The 15446-nt window shown below is 44.3% G+C and overlaps 1 protein-coding gene across 2 annotated transcripts in view; it reads right to left on the bottom strand.

Moving 5' to 3' along the window:
* The window catches only part of LOC130104491 (cyclin-dependent kinase-like 1), a 58595-nt gene extending 43906 nt beyond the window's left edge, over window positions 1-14689 (bottom strand). The window contains exons 1-6 of one of the 2 annotated variants that reach the window (XM_056271061.1): window positions 14315-14689; window positions 12750-12944; window positions 12527-12645; window positions 9979-10051; window positions 8930-9020; window positions 8160-8360 (exon numbers count right to left, since the gene is read on the bottom strand). In XM_056271061.1, coding sequence (XP_056127036.1) covers window positions 8160-8360; window positions 8930-9020; window positions 9979-10051; window positions 12527-12645; window positions 12750-12917 — 652 coding nt within the window. In that variant the 5' untranslated portion in view covers window positions 12918-12944; window positions 14315-14689. Of the gene's footprint in view, window positions 1-8159; window positions 8361-8929; window positions 9021-9978; window positions 10052-12526; window positions 12649-12749; window positions 12945-14314 lie in introns of both variants that reach the window. The other variant, XM_056271053.1, reaches the window with a different exon arrangement.
* Window positions 14690-15446: the final 757 nt, after the last annotated feature.

Below are 15446 nucleotides of genomic sequence, written 5' to 3'. Positions count from 1 at the left end.
GTCATCGATGACGAAAGCGGCGGCAGACCGTGGCCGCTGACCGTCAGTGAGCGAGCAGAGCGACGCTGGCGAAGCTGGCGGGCGCGCCGGCGAGCATTCGCGGGAACGAGGAGGCTCAGGGACCCGCTGAGCACGGCGCTTTTTACGGCGCGGCACTGTAGCGAGCTGAAGTGCAGTCTCTGTGAAGAATGCCAGGCGAGTCCGCAGAGTCACCATAGGCAGTAGCTCGCAGTGAGGGCATCCGCCGTTGGCGAGCGCGTGAGCTGCGTGATCCTCTCCCAGGCAGGAAACGCAGATAACATGGCGGTCCCCGTCACTGAGTGGGGCTCGGCACGAGCCACACGAGGAAGGCATCTTGAAAAAGACGCGGCTCTTTTAGGTAAAGTGTGCGTCGCGGGGCGAACACACACACACAACACAGAGCAATGAAAGGATATAGAAACGCCGGATAGCGTAGCAGGAACGGCGGCTGAAGGCGGCGAGATGAAGGCCAGCGACTTCAGCAGCAAGGGCTCGTCCCGCAGAAAGCTGTATCGACGGCGCGGCTTCTCACTCTGGATCCAGTCGGTGCGAACGCTCCGCTGAAGAGATGAAAATCAGAGGATATCAGCCCATCGAGCCGTATTTATAAGGCTAGGCCACGCCCGTTAGGGCACGAATCGCCCTCATTGGACTGTCACTGAATGGCCTCTCTCGATAGGCTGCTGCAATTGCCACAGGCCAGCCAATAGGCACGCTAAGCCGCCTTGCCTATGTCTGCTTGCTGTTGCAATGCGTTTTGCATTAATACAAAATTAAGGATAATTTTTTGGCTTCAATATCTCGAGGAAAAGAGGTTTTCCCCTAGCGTAAGATATTACGCAGTACGAGAGAACCTCTCGTAAGAGAACAGACTGTCCCACAGTACATTATTGGATATTTCTCCAGCTATGGAGAAAAGGACCTGACTGCAGATGCACCCCCATACCTACTGTGATTGACTCCATCGTCTTTCATAGGCATACATGATAGAAATTTTGTTCATAGTTAGTGTAGGAAGGAGTATGTAATTAAGAAAAACTGGAAAAGCTGTGCGGTTTCACAAAGCCTTCATTAGCCTGTAACTCGCAATGTCCCTGAAATGATTGTTTTGGTAAATTAAGCTGGTCTTTAGGCTAACACACGAACGACCCCACAACATTTAAAAAAATTAATTGGTAGATTATCCACACCAGGAGGGTCAGGTCTTCAGGTAGAGGAATGAGTTATGAATTAGGCTAAATAATTTGTTTATCATTTTGATTATTTCATATCACCATAGTATGAGAAAGAAAAATTAAAAGGATGTATCAGTATCGTACATGACAAGACATACTTATAGTTACAGAAGGTGTTACAGCTTATTTCAGAAAAACAACCTGTTCCTCGTTATTTTAAAGTGACGAAATCGAGAACTTTTTATCTGTACCTGCCACGATTCAGAAAGAAAGTACCTGAAGTCTGTTGCTATAGTAATGAACGCAACTTTCACGTGCATCTGACTGACAGATAGCACATGACAGATGTTTTTATTTCAGTGCTGTTGTTAATGTTGTGGTTATTTCAGCAAACAGTTAAAAAAAAATCAGCTTAAAAGCATTAAGTACATTTTTTATGTTTCTTTCAACTAAACTGTGCTCACGCATTTTAGACACTTACATTATGTTTTTGGTAAGTCCATGTAATAAATGCACGTCCATGAATAAGTGATGTTTTACTTCTGTTTCCATTTCAGGTGTGGCCAAAATTAGATTTGAACACATCACATTTCGAATAATTTTCAGCTCAAATTGTATCATAAAATCTCACAGCCCCACGGTCAAATATTGTGATTCACTTCATGAAGTATTAAATCGAGATCTCCAAGACCAGTTTCATGACCACATTTTTTTAACTGATTCTTTTAAATCACTGGTTCACAATAAATAACATTCATTTGTGAATTCGACTGATCTAGAAGATTAAACTTGCAGTAGCTAACAACTCAGTTATTCAATGATCCGTACAAAGAGAGTTAACAAAAAACAACTGAAGTTGTCTCAGATTAAGTGTGCTAGACTGAGCTCAAACTATTTAAGCTCTATCTTATTTATGTGGCATTAGACACCTCTCCTTGTCACGAACCAAAGTTTATCTCTCTCTGTCTCTCTCTCTCCCTCACTCCCTTCGTTCCTACCACTTTCCCCCAGCTGATCATCATCGCAATCAGCGCTCGCCATCATTAAGGTTCTTAGTCCGGTAGCTGTTGAACTCATATTGTCTCGCGATCTACGGTGCGTCCACCCTGTATTCCATGCATCTTGCATTAAACCTGTTATTCGGGTGCCCTCCTGTTTTCTCTTTAGTCTGATTTTGTCTGCTACTTCTTACCGTTCTTCCTGCTTCATTGCCAGATTATTGTTGCTTTGTTAAGGCTCGTTCCTGTACTATCAGCAGTTACCTTCTACTCAGCTAATCCACTTCTGGAGAACGTTGTCTTGTCTCGTCCTGTCTGCGTGTTTGTTTAAACTGTTCCCTTTCGAAGGGAACTCAACAATACGTCATCGACGCTATGGGGAACGCCTCAGGCGTGACAGGTGTCTGAAATCAAGTATCAACTCACAGCAATCATGTTGACCGGCGACAGCCCGTGCATCATCAGCTCGAATGATGAGCGCGTCAATCTGGATGTATAAAAAGGGCGCCTTGAAACCGTGACAACATCTTTTCGTCTTCAGGGACTGTTTGTCTGTTTTTGAGTACTCAACAAAAAGAAAATGAAACATACAGAAAAGGGGAAAAATACTTTCCGCAAGTGTGCCGACCCGTGTCCTAGATTTTTGACACCGGAGGATTCACACGATCTGTGCGTTTTCTGCCTGGGAGAAGAGCACGCGCGGGGAGTTCTCGAGGGAGCTTCCTGCGCAAACTGTGAGCGGTTTTCTCTGAAAACGCTCCGTTCTCGTCTGTCCCACTTCTCGAGGGAAGTGGGCACGGCATCTGAACCCCGCGGTTTTGGTCCCGCTCGGGCTGAGGCTCAGCGGCGCTTGAGCTCGTGGGGCTCTCAGATGGAGCTGGCAGATCAGCTGGAGAGGGGCGTTAACCTCGCGGATGATCTGCCAGCTGACGAGGATGAGTTACAGGTCGATGTAGAAGAGGTTCTTTCTCTTTCTGATGGATCTGTAACTGGTTCTCTTCGGGCCGGGCAGGAGGTGGATGTTGATGATGTCAGTTTGGTTGAGACCGAACCATTTCAGCTCTCCTCCCAAGTGTACGCTGAGCTGGTGGATGTTATGGGGCGCGCCACCGACAGATTGCAGCTGCAGTGGAGGCGCGTCCGGGAGGAACCTATTCGTGGTATTTTGGACGATCGGTTCCTCCCCACCCGTAAGCCACCGGCTCGGACGAGCCTTCCATTCCTTCCCGATCTCCACTCTGAGATCGAGAAGGCATGGAAGAACCCGTTCTCCGCGCGTCTCCATCTACATCAGCGAGCTAGTTTCGCTGCTGTGGAGGGAGCCGCGGAGCACGGGTATGTGTCGATGCCGCCAGTGGACGAGACGTTGGCTAACTATCTCCCCTCTGGTCGGTCGTCTTCACTAGAAGCTCCGACCCTGCCATCCAAGCCGCTCAGGACAACTTCGCGCTTGAATGGCAGAGCGTACACGGCAGCAGGTCAGGCGGGTGTGGTTCTGCACACCCTCGCGGTCCTTCAGGCCTACCAAGCCGACCTGCTGCGGGACCTCGATCAGGGGGCCGGCCTGTCCCCTGACGCGGTCGCGGAGCTGCGCCGCACCACGGATTTGACTCTCCGGGCCACCAAGCAGTCTGCGGTTTCCATCGGTCGTGCGATGGCTGCTATGGTGGCCACGGAGAGGCATCTGTGGCTCAACCAGGCTGACATCGGGGAGAAAGAAAAAACTTTTCTCCTCGATTCGCCGGTTTCGCCTTCCGAGCTTTTCGGACCTTCTGTCGAGACAGTGGTAAGTTCAGGGAGGCGAGGGCGCGCTCTGCGGCGTTTAAGAGCTGCATACCGCGGAGGTCCTCGGCCCAGCCCAGGCAGGCGGGAGGGCCTGGTCCGTCGTGGTCTGAGGATCACAGACGGACCCAGAAGGCCAGTGTCGCTTCCCGTGCACCCCCTCCTCCTAGCAGGGGAAGCAGGGCGCGCAGGAGGCGTAACTCCCGCGGGAGGCAGGATCTCAGGGAGGTGATCCAGAGTAAACGTTCTCGGACTGAACGTTAGACATCACCTCCCTGGATCTTGTCTCCTAACCACCATCGCTCCCAGGCTCCTCCTACATCAGGCCTGGGGCGGGGCCCATGATGAGTTCAAGAATTCTCTGATGGCCCGCTTCAGCTTGGTTGTTAGGAGCGCCTTCCCTTGGCTTGTGAAACAGTAGAACTCAGGTTTCTGAGTTCCTGCGTCCTGATGGGCTTCGTTCTGCATGTTGCAGGTTTTATGTTGAGTGAAAATGTTTTTTTGCGCAAATAACATTTTTCTCTTCTTTTTCAGAACTCGTCTCCTGTACAGAGCCGCTCCCACATACTGTGGTCACCAGGTTACAGGCCTCGCCAGGCCTTCCTGGTTATGAGCTCCCACATACTGTGGTCGCCAGGTTACAGGCCTCACCGGCCTTCCTGGTTATGAGCTCCCACATACTGGGTTTCAGGTTACAGGCCTTACTAGGCCTTCCCGAATATGAGCTCCCACACACGGTGTTCGCCAGGTTATAGGTCTCGCCAGGCCTTCCTGGTTATGAGCTCCCACATGCTGTGGTCGTCAGGTTAGAGGCCTCACCGGCCTTCCTGATATGAGCTCCCACATACTGTGCTCGCCAGGTTACAGGCCTCACCGGCCTTCCTGATATGAGCTCTCACCTTCTGTGCTCGCACCCGGCCTTCCTGATAAGAGCTCCCACATACTGTGGTAGGCAGGTTACAGGCCTCACCGGCCTTCCTGGTTATGCGCTCCCAAATATTGGGTATCAGGTTACAGGCTTTACTAGGCCTTCCTGAATATGAGCTCCCACCTACTGTGGTCGTCAGGTTACAGGCCTCACCGGCCTTCCTGATATGAGCTCCCACAAACTATGGTCGCCAGGTTACAGGCCTCACCCGGCCTTCCTGGTTATGAGCTCCCACATTCAGTGGTCACCAGGCTTCAGGCCTCCTCGGCCTTCCTGGTTATGAGTTGCCACATGTCAGGTTTCAGGCCTCACCAGGCCTTCCTGAATGTGAACTCCCACTCACTGTGGTCGCTTGGGTGTGGTTGTGAGCTTTCACCTGCCAGGTTCCTGAATGTGAGCTCCCACACATTTTGACTATCAGGTTACAGGCCTCATCTGGCCTTTCTGATTATGTTAAAACCATACTTATGGTAAGTCACACGACGGAACGTCTCGCGTACTTTCTAAAATCCATTTTTATGGTAAGGGTCATGCGCCGTAGCTTCAGTCCCATCCTTTGTGGTCCAGACCCAGGTCTTTCACCGCAGGTCCCACTCTAGATGCGTCCTGTCGTCATCGTTTGCTACGACAGACGCCTTTTCTGATCCAGGTCTTCCTGGATTCGGAATTACTAAGTACATGCACTTTTGTTTCATGTACTCTCTAAAATCCATATTTATGGCCTTTCTGAAAGTAGCCCCCACATGGTGTGGTTGTCAGGTTACAGGCCTTGTCAGGCCTTCCTGATATGACCTCGCTCCTACTGTGGTTGTCAGGTTACAGGCCTCGCCGGCCTTCCTGGTTTTGAGCTCCCACATTCAGTGGTCACCAGGCTTCAGGCCTCCTCGGCCTTCCTGGTTATGAGTTGTCACATGTCAGGTTTCAGGCCTCACCAGGCCTTCCTGAATGTGAACTCCCACTCACTGTGGTCGCTAAGGTGTGGTTGTGAGCTTTCACATGTCAGGTTGCAGGCCTCATCAGGCCTTCCTGAATGTGAGCTCCCACACATTTTGACTATCAGGTTACAGGCCTCATCTGGCCTTCCTGGTCATGTCAAAACCATACTTATGGTAAGTCACATGATGGAACATCTTGTGTACTTTCTAAAATCCATTTTTTATGGTGAGGGGCATGCGCTGTACGCTTCGTTCCCTTTCTATGTGGCCCAGACCCAAGTCTTTCAACTCGGGTCCCACTCTAGATGCGTCCTGTCGTCAAAGTATACTACGACAGACGCCTTTTTGGCTAACTTCCTCATTCTGGACTCAGAATGGCTAAGTACATGCACTTTGGTTTCATGTACTTTCTAATGTAGCCCCCACGTGGTGTGGTTGTCAGGTTACAGGCCTTATTAGGCCTTCCTGATATGAGCTCCCACATACTGTGGTCGTCAGGTTACAGGCCTCACCGGCCTTCCTGATGTGAGCTCCCACATACTGTGGTCGTCAGGTGTCAGGCCTCACCGGCCTTCCTGAATGTAAGCTCCCACATACTGGGGTCGCCAGGTTACAGGCCTCACCCGGCCTTCCTGGTTATGAGTTCCCACATGCTGTGGTTGCCAGGTTACAGGCCTCACCGGCCTTCCTGGTTATGAGCTCCCACATACTGTGGTCGTCAGTTTACAGGCCTCACCGGCCTTCCGGATGTGAGCTCTCAGGTACTGGAGCTCCCCACATAGAGGGTAATCAGGTCTTTGGCCTCAGCAGACCTTCCTGGTTTTGATCCCTCTCTTACTTCCTCAGTGTTCAGGACGAGCACTGGGTAGACCCATGGATTGAGTGGACGACTTCCGTCATTTCTTGAGGTTGAGTTACACTCTCCAGGTGGTCCCTTCTCTGTGATCCGGAACTGAATGGTTTCTGCCAGCTTTGCAGGCCTTCAGTTTTGAATGCCTTTTCCAAGGCAGTTTCCAGAGGCTCTGTCTCGGACAGACAGGCAATGCCAGACTGTGCGTCTTAGTTTAGATCACCAGGCCAGCCTGGTGGCATGTCAGGAGGCATGCTCTCCTGAATAGTGACTGGCTGGGAGTCCCTTGAGTCCCCTAGCCACACTCCCTAGAAGGGACCCCTTCTATTAGGAAGTTGTGGTCCTAAGCCTTTGAGCTGGCCCAGATATACCTCCCATTAACTTTGTTCTGGCAGTTTTTCTCGGTTCATTAGCTTGGGCTATGACCGGTAGGGAGTGCTGTCACTGACAGCCCAGCGTGACCTAGGGTGAGTGATTTTTAGTGTCCTTTGTTTTACTGGTTCTGACAGTTGTCACTGCCATTGGGCATGCACTCCCCTCAGTATGGCGGCGTGGGTATTTCGTTCCCCATAGCGTCGATGACGTATTGTTGAGTTCCCTTCGAAAGGGAACGTCTCAGGCTACAACTGTAACCTATGTTCCCTGAGAACAGGGAACGAGACAATACGTCTCCCTGCCATACCTCGGGGCCTGCCTGCAACAGTCCCTTCAGACGATAGGATGTTGTCACGGTTTCAAGGCGCCCTTTTTATACATCCAGATTGACGCGCTCATCATTCGAGCTGATGATGCACGGGCTGTCGCCGGTCAACATGATTGCTGTGAGTTGATAATTGATTTCAGACACCTGTCACGCCTGAGGCGTTCCCCATAGCGTCGATGACGTATTGTCTCGTTCCCTGTTCTCAGGGAACATAGGTTACAGTTGTAACCTGAGACGTTCACTGCCCAGCCATCCTGCTGCTCGTGGTCTCCAACCTCACCGCTGCCTGCATATCTGCAACTACTGGCCTAAGACTGTCAACCCCGCTGACTGCTGCTACCCAGCTCAGGGACCTCTGCTGTTGTGTTTCACCAGCCAAGTTATCAACTTCTACCTGACGGCAGACTGCTTTTGTTCCCTTTTCTATTAAACTTTGTTTCTGTACCTGCCTTCGCTCTTGGGTCCTCTGTTTATCCTGACACTCTTTTACAGTTTTGTAACTTGATTGATGACATTTGCTCATCAATCCATGCACTACTCTGACCTACACCAACTATGAACACATTTTCTATCATGTTTTTATCAAGTGTAGATATTTTGTTGTTAGTTTTACGGTAAAATAAATTATTTTTTAAAATTAGTTTATTTCCAGGTTTAAATTCACTCAAATTTAAATTGTTATATTCCACATTTTTAAGTGGTCTCTTGTACCCTTTTGTATATAACTTTCAATGCACAAATATTCTCCTTTCTTTCTCTTTTAGTACCCAGCGTTTGTCGAATGAGGTGCAACTGATCCACGTCAGAACGTCCTGGCCAAAGAGGATTTCCAGACAGCAGTTCAGCAAAGACACAACCAAGGGCCCAGACATCAACTGGGGGACCGTACTGAGTGTCTCCGACCAAGAGCTCTGGGGCCCGGTACCATCGTGTTGCCACATAATCAGTGTAATCATCACCTGGACCAGCTGTTTGACACACACACACACACACACAGCTTTTTACAAAATGGGGAACTTACATAGACTTTTATTGTTTTTATTAACAGCTAGTTATAAATACTATAACCTAACCCACATCATAACTATCTGTAGTTTAGCTAATTTTAAAACAACTTTATTTACTTTGGGGATGTCATCATTTGTAAAAAAAATTATAAAAAAAAGCAGTATAAAAGTAGTTTTGGGAGCAATTGTCATGTTTAGCTTACTTCTGGGTACAAATTTGTGCCCAAAACATGGTTAAGTAGCTACACATGCACAGATTCAGAATTACATGTACATCATACAGAAAGGATTACAACATGCTGATGGATAGACCTTGTGTTAGCCTATAGTAACAATACACTGAAACCCAAGGATGATGTAAGCTGACCCTGACTGGCTGACTGCACTTGTGAGGCTTCACGCTGCTCTGAAAGTGTGCTCAGGACGCATGACAGCTGATATAGGTAGACGTATAAATAAGTCATTAATGAAGTGAGGATGCTAAATGCACATAAATGGCTAGAGTGTGTGAGCTGGACAAAGTCACTTACTGAGGATGCGAGCAAAGCCAAAATCACATAGTTTGATCACACCAGTCTTGGTCAGAAGAATGTTCTCCGGTTTTACGTCCCGGTGGATACACTAGTATACACACACAAAGAGTGACACTGTCAGAGATACATACACAAAACACCTACTACAAGGTAGGGATTTGTAAAAGACATTTTCTTTCTAAAAAATTAAAAATAAATATCTTACCACAGGCAATAGAACCGATCTAGCAACAATCTAGCACAATAAGAGAATAAGTGTAATTCCCTTGTGTCCGAATATGCCTATTTTATGGTTTTCAAAAAGCAGTATCTGAACTTTGTCCAGATTCATAGTATTCATGACTTACTTCTCTTCCACCAAGATTCTGAAGTGTGCATTCAATGGACACTACAATCCCATGATGAGGCAACAGCAGACCATTTGTAAATGCATGGAAGCTGCACATATGACGTGGTAGGTCACATGACAATCCCAATATGGCAGTTGTAGTAAGGATTGCATTCATATTATACGTATCCATCCTAAGTAAGTTCTTCATAAAATGTAATACTTACTCTGACAGTTTCAGACACAGTGACTGTACGTAGTGCACTGTGCATGCATGTCATTTTCCAATTAAGGTCCATATTCTGTTTAAGAGTTTGTTTTTAATACAATGTTTTCACGTTTCACAGCTAGTCATATTCCTATATAGGTAAGCAATATCAGAGTAAAAGTTGAATAAACAAAAAGTTAATATTGAGTAACTTAAATTTTAGATACATTTTGCAGCTATTTTGTCTATTGTTCCTGTATGAATCAATGTTTTTGATCAAATCGGTTGAATGAATCAATGACCCGCTTATTACACACACACACACACACACACACACACATATCATAACTTGCCAAAAGAGCCACTGAAAAATCTTTACATTAAAGCACACACGGAAAGCCTGTAGGTCATGAAAAAATGTGTCTCCTCATTCCTCAAAAGGCTCTTTAACAGTGCAGTCATAACTGACACACATTGGTAGGCTATGAAAAAAAGGCTGGGCATACTGACATTGTGTTTGTGACAGAAGTTCACAGCTTGTAGAGTTTGCCACACAATACTCTTAAGTTGTGCCTCAGGAACCCTGAAGAGAGAAAAAAGGACAAATGTTAATATAAAGACTAAGGCTGCTGGCCAAGAAACAGACATAAATCAACTATATGGCATTTTCACACCTGGCTCATTTGTTCCGGAACCTGATGCGTTTTCTCCCTTAGTTCGGTTTGTTTATGCAAATATGAACACTGCAATTGCGCTCGGATCCGCACCAAAACAATCGCACCAAGATCGCCTGACTTAGGTGGTCTCAGCCCGATTGGAAACAAAGATTGGGGCGGTTCAGTTGAGGTGAGAAAGCATTCAGACCCAACGGACCAACAAACCAAGCGGTATCATATTTCATATTGGGAAATGTGTTATATAAAAAATGTAATAATAAATTTATATATATAAATTTGAAATATAATTAAATATATACACTCACCGGCCACTTTATTAGGTACCCCATGCTAGTAACGGGTTGGACCCCCTTTTGCCTTCAGAACTGCCTCAATTCTTCGTGGCATAGATTCAACAAGGTGCTGGAAGCATTCCTCAGGGAGTTTGGTCCATATTGACATGATGGCATCACACAGTTGCCGCAGATTTGTCGGCTGCACATCCATGATGCGAATCTCCCGTTCCACCACATCCCAAAGATGCTCTATTGGGTTGAGATCTGGTGACTGTGGAGGCCATTTTAGTACAGTGAACTCATTGTCATGTTCAAGAAACCAATTTGAAATGATTAGAGCTTTGTGACATGGTGGAAGTAGCCATCAGAGGATGGGTACATGGTGGCCATAAAGGGATGTACATGGTCAGAAACAATGCTCAGGTAGGCCGTGGCATTTAAACGATGCCCAATTGGCACTAAGGGGCCTAAAGTGTGCCAGGAAAACATCCCCCACACCATTACACCACCACCACCAGCCTGCACAGTGGTAACAAGGCATGATGGTTCCATGTTCTCATTCTGTTTACGCCAAATTCTGACTCTAACATCTGAATGTCTCAACAGAAATCGAGACTCATCAGACCAGGCAACATTTTTCCAGTCTTCAACTGTTCAATTTTGGTGAGCTCTTGCAAATTGTAGCCTCTTTTTCCTATTTGTAGTGGAGATGAGTGGTACCCGGTGGAGTCTTCTGCTGTTGTAGCCCATCCGCCTCAAGGTTGTGCGTGTTGTGGCTTCACAAATGCTTTGCTGCATACCTCGGTTGTAACGAGTGGTTATTTCAGTCACTGTTGCCCTTCTATCAGCTCGAACCAGTCTGGCCATTCTCCTCTGACCTCTGGCATCAACAAGGCATTTCCGCCCACAGAACTGCCGCTCACTGGATGTTTTTTCTTTTTCGGACCATTCTCTGTAAACCCTAGAGATGGTTGTGCGTGAAAATCCCAGTAGATTAGCAGTTTCTGAAATACTCAGACAAGCCCTTCTGGCACCAACAATCATGCCACGTTTAAAGTCACTCAAATCACCTTTCTTCCCCATACTGATGCTCGGTTTGAACTGCAGGAGATAGTCTTGACCATGTCTACATGCCTAAATGCACTGAGTTGCCGCCATGTGATTGGCTGCTTAGAAATGAAGTGTTAACGAGCAGTTGGACAGGTGTACCTAATAAAGTGGCCGGTGAGTGTATAATTTATCAGTAAGAGCGGGAATGACGGCCACATCCGTATAAGTGTTTGTGTGCATCTCAACAGCAACGGATAAAGCCCCAATAAGCTTGCGGAGCGAACTTGTCAATACATCTTGATGGATGACGCAGAGAAAACTATGACCAATAAAAGGACAGTTTTACTCACATGTGACTTGCAAAACACATTTTGGTACGCTCTGAATTGTTGCCATGTGAAAGCGAACCAAGAAGAAATTGCAAGATTGTAACAAATGAAGTCCCTGTATCGGAAAAGAAAACCCTGAAAATGCAGGTCTGAAAATGCCCTTAGATTCTGCTGATCAAACATTTTTGGCATTCTGTAGTTGGCAGGATCTAACAACAGTTAAATTCTCATGTTCTCTAAAGATCATTGCAGCTCCCCTATATCTGTAGTAACCATGGGCATGTAGTCCCTGGCAACCAGTTCCTTTGTTTTCAAGAGAAGCTAAGGTTACGACTGAAAGGCCTTCTGGGAAAGAAAGAGAATGCTGGGCAGCCACAGCCTTTGTGGCCTGACCAGCTTAAGAGCTTTGAAAAACAAGACTGTTGATGAAAAAACGTCAGGTCAGATCAGGAATCGATTACTTTATGAAAAGTGGGCATTTCAGATCGTGGGAGAGGAGGTGTTGAAAAGGAAGAGAGATTGGTGAAGTCAATCAAAAAGGAAAGTTGATGTATGGGAGTGAAAGGTAAAGTTAAGAAAAAGGAAAGAAAAGTTCAAAAGGAGAAGAAAAACACAAGATAATCTTCTATAGGGGCCAAATATCTTAAACCATAATTATTGCATTTGCTTTATTTTCCTGTCATTTGTAAGATTTAGATGTTTTTTAAATGAGGAGAATATGACTGACCCTCTGGGGTGCTTGTCCAGTTCATTTAGAACCGTTTGCTCACAGAACTCGAAGACCAAATGAAGGCGTCTCTTTCTCCTGAAGACCTCAAGCAAATTCACCAAATTCACATGCTTCAACTGCTATATGGATAAAAATAGAAATGTTTATGTATAATTGTGCAAATGTTTAGGGGATTTACAATATGTATGCATACAATCTCTATATCTACCATCTCCTGTACCTTCAGCATGCGGATTTCTCTCAATGCGATCTTCTTGATGACTGGATCATCTTCAGACTCTACAAATTTTTTAATGGCCACTATCTGACCTGTGTCCCTGTGTCTGCATTTGAACACAACTCCATACGAGCCCTCGCCGATCTTAGCCAGTTTCTCAAACTTATCCATCTCACAGAGATCATGAAGGGCTACATACTGCAAACAAACAAACAAACAAACAAACAAACAAACAAGGGCTAGTTGTAACACACATGGTTTAAAAGATTCCACACATAGCATGACGAAACTTAGTGTATTTACTAGTTGCCATATCAACACTATATAATAAAATTGCGTCAAAATCTTATCTTTTCAAGATATTACTGAACATTTATTTAACCATAGCTAAAGTACATTTCTAACTGAAGTAAAATTTTTCATCTCAGTTTTTAGTGTTTATATACAATGAGACAAATTTGTTATTATTTTATCTCCAATTTGTTATTTAGCAGTTTAGATAGTTTTTTAATCCTTATCTAACCAACAGAAGGCACTAGCCGGGTTCAAATCCCAGCTGCGCAGGCGGGCATGTTTTAACACTGCGTTACAATCTGCCCCAATTAGACCTATGCTATTCTATGATGTTAGTGATATACAGTAATTCACATTAACAACTTTTATGAATTCTATTGAGAAACCATGAGAAAGAGGTGAATAAAGTTATTTAGAAATTATTAATTATTATGTTTTGAACTATGCTGTATAGTTTTGTTTTGTGGAGTTTTTATTTATTTATCAAACTAAAAAATTTGTTAATTTTTAATTATTAAAAAATTCCATTATTTTATATGAAAAAGTTAATAATTGCATTTAATTGACAAAATATTTTAGTTTGTCTTGTATATATTTTTATTAGATCAGATAACATTTTAAGCTGTCATATGGTCATGTTACAATATGTGTCATGTGTCAAATCATGTGTGAAATTAATGTGGGAAAAATTTATATTCTGAACCCTAAGTAGATATACACAAACTGAGAAAGTCAAAAAGTGTTAGGTTGTGCCCCGCTCTCCCCTATCCACAGAAGTTTGCACATGTGTTTATTTTTTTGCTGATGTATAACCTGATATTCAATCATTTTTTTTGATACATTTTATTTTTGTCTTGAATAAAACAGCTCATTTAGATATTATCTGACAAAACAGTACAGTGTATGCTAATATGATCAAATACAATAGTAATAAAAATGACATTGAGTATTTCCAAAACTATTAAAATAACACAAATAAAGCACATGTTGGCCCTTAGTAGGGCTATTACCTATTTTAAAGCAACTTTAGTTGTGTTTACATATTTATGTACACTGTAATGTAGTTGTCGTCATCCAGAGGGCATTGGGAAAAATATACGTTTTTTTCTTCTTGTCTATTTAATGAACACCAAATTAAATATTTATGAGAAGGATTTTTAAATAAAAACATGCTGCTAACAGTTTTTTTAATCTAAAATATAAAAAATAGCAATATGACTTTCATATCTAATTCAAATAATAAGCTAAAATGTAAATGTAATTTAAAAGCTTACCTGAGGAATGACTGGTGTAAATTACAAAGCTTTTCTCTTCTCATCTACGTTAATAACAGTTCTTCCTCTTTGACTCTGAACATCATTTCAATGTTTAATACAGTCGCAAGTTTTCTTCATGAGCTACAAACACGCAGTTCTTTTAGTTGAGTGCCTGCAGTTTCCTGAGGCGTTGTCTTCGAGAAAGCTCCATCCTAGTAGACATTAGCATTCATTCCTCTAGATCAGTGACAATATATGGAAATGTCACCGGAGAGTCGTCGATTTGTTCACTCATTTGAGTCCTTTTAGAAGTGTTCTTACGCACAGACGACGTGATGACAGTAACAAGAACTGTTGTCTGCACCTCAGTCTCACCCACAGCACAGCTATAGCTCTGAGCTCAGTGAGCAGGTGTAAGTGATCACTGAGAGCAACACAACCCTTCCACCTCTCCGTGAGGCTCGTTTATAGGTTATGTGTACGTTGATTGTGCACTGGGGCTCTATAATAGCTATATAACGTTACATTACACTTATTTACATTTCTCGTCTCCTCTATCATGGATTAAAGTCAAACTGGGGTTCAAGGCCACAAGGGGGAGCTAGAGGTCCACGGGAAATTTTATGAGGAAAAAATACATTTTTAAATTTATTTATTTATTATTTAGGAAAACGTGTTTATTTGTAATATTTTCCAGATAATATTTCAAATAAATTTTTTTTTTATACAATGACCAGTCATTTAATTCAAATTGTCTTTATGGTTACTATTTATATTAGATGGCCTTAACTACTAGGCTATGCACTTTAACATTTGATACAATATATACTTTATAATGTACATACAAGTTGCATTGTAATTACATTTTAAAGTTCTTGCCTTTGTTTCCCCCTGGATTCTGCATGTGTTTCGGAAGAGAATAGAATCAGGCTCTTGAAAGATTTATTTTTTAATAACACTTTTTGCTCTTTTGAAGAGCTTGAATGTTGTTTTGCTTTGCCTAGATCGCATTTTTTTTTCAGATTTTTGCAAATCAGAAGCTTTTCTGATTTAACTCTTTCCAGGGATACCCCTTCCTCACGCATTGGTTAGGTGTTTGTATTCACTCGCCACAACAGGAATTCTGGAGAGAGATCTTAGAGTCCTAAAA

Source organism: Rhinichthys klamathensis, unplaced genomic scaffold (genome assembly GCF_029890125.1).
Source record: "Rhinichthys klamathensis goyatoka isolate OS25496 unplaced genomic scaffold, OSU_Roscu_1.1 h1tg000014l_1, whole genome shotgun sequence".
Taxonomy (NCBI): Eukaryota; Metazoa; Chordata; class Actinopteri; order Cypriniformes; family Leuciscidae; genus Rhinichthys; species Rhinichthys klamathensis.
This window is presented reverse-complemented; position numbering and strand designations above follow the sequence as displayed.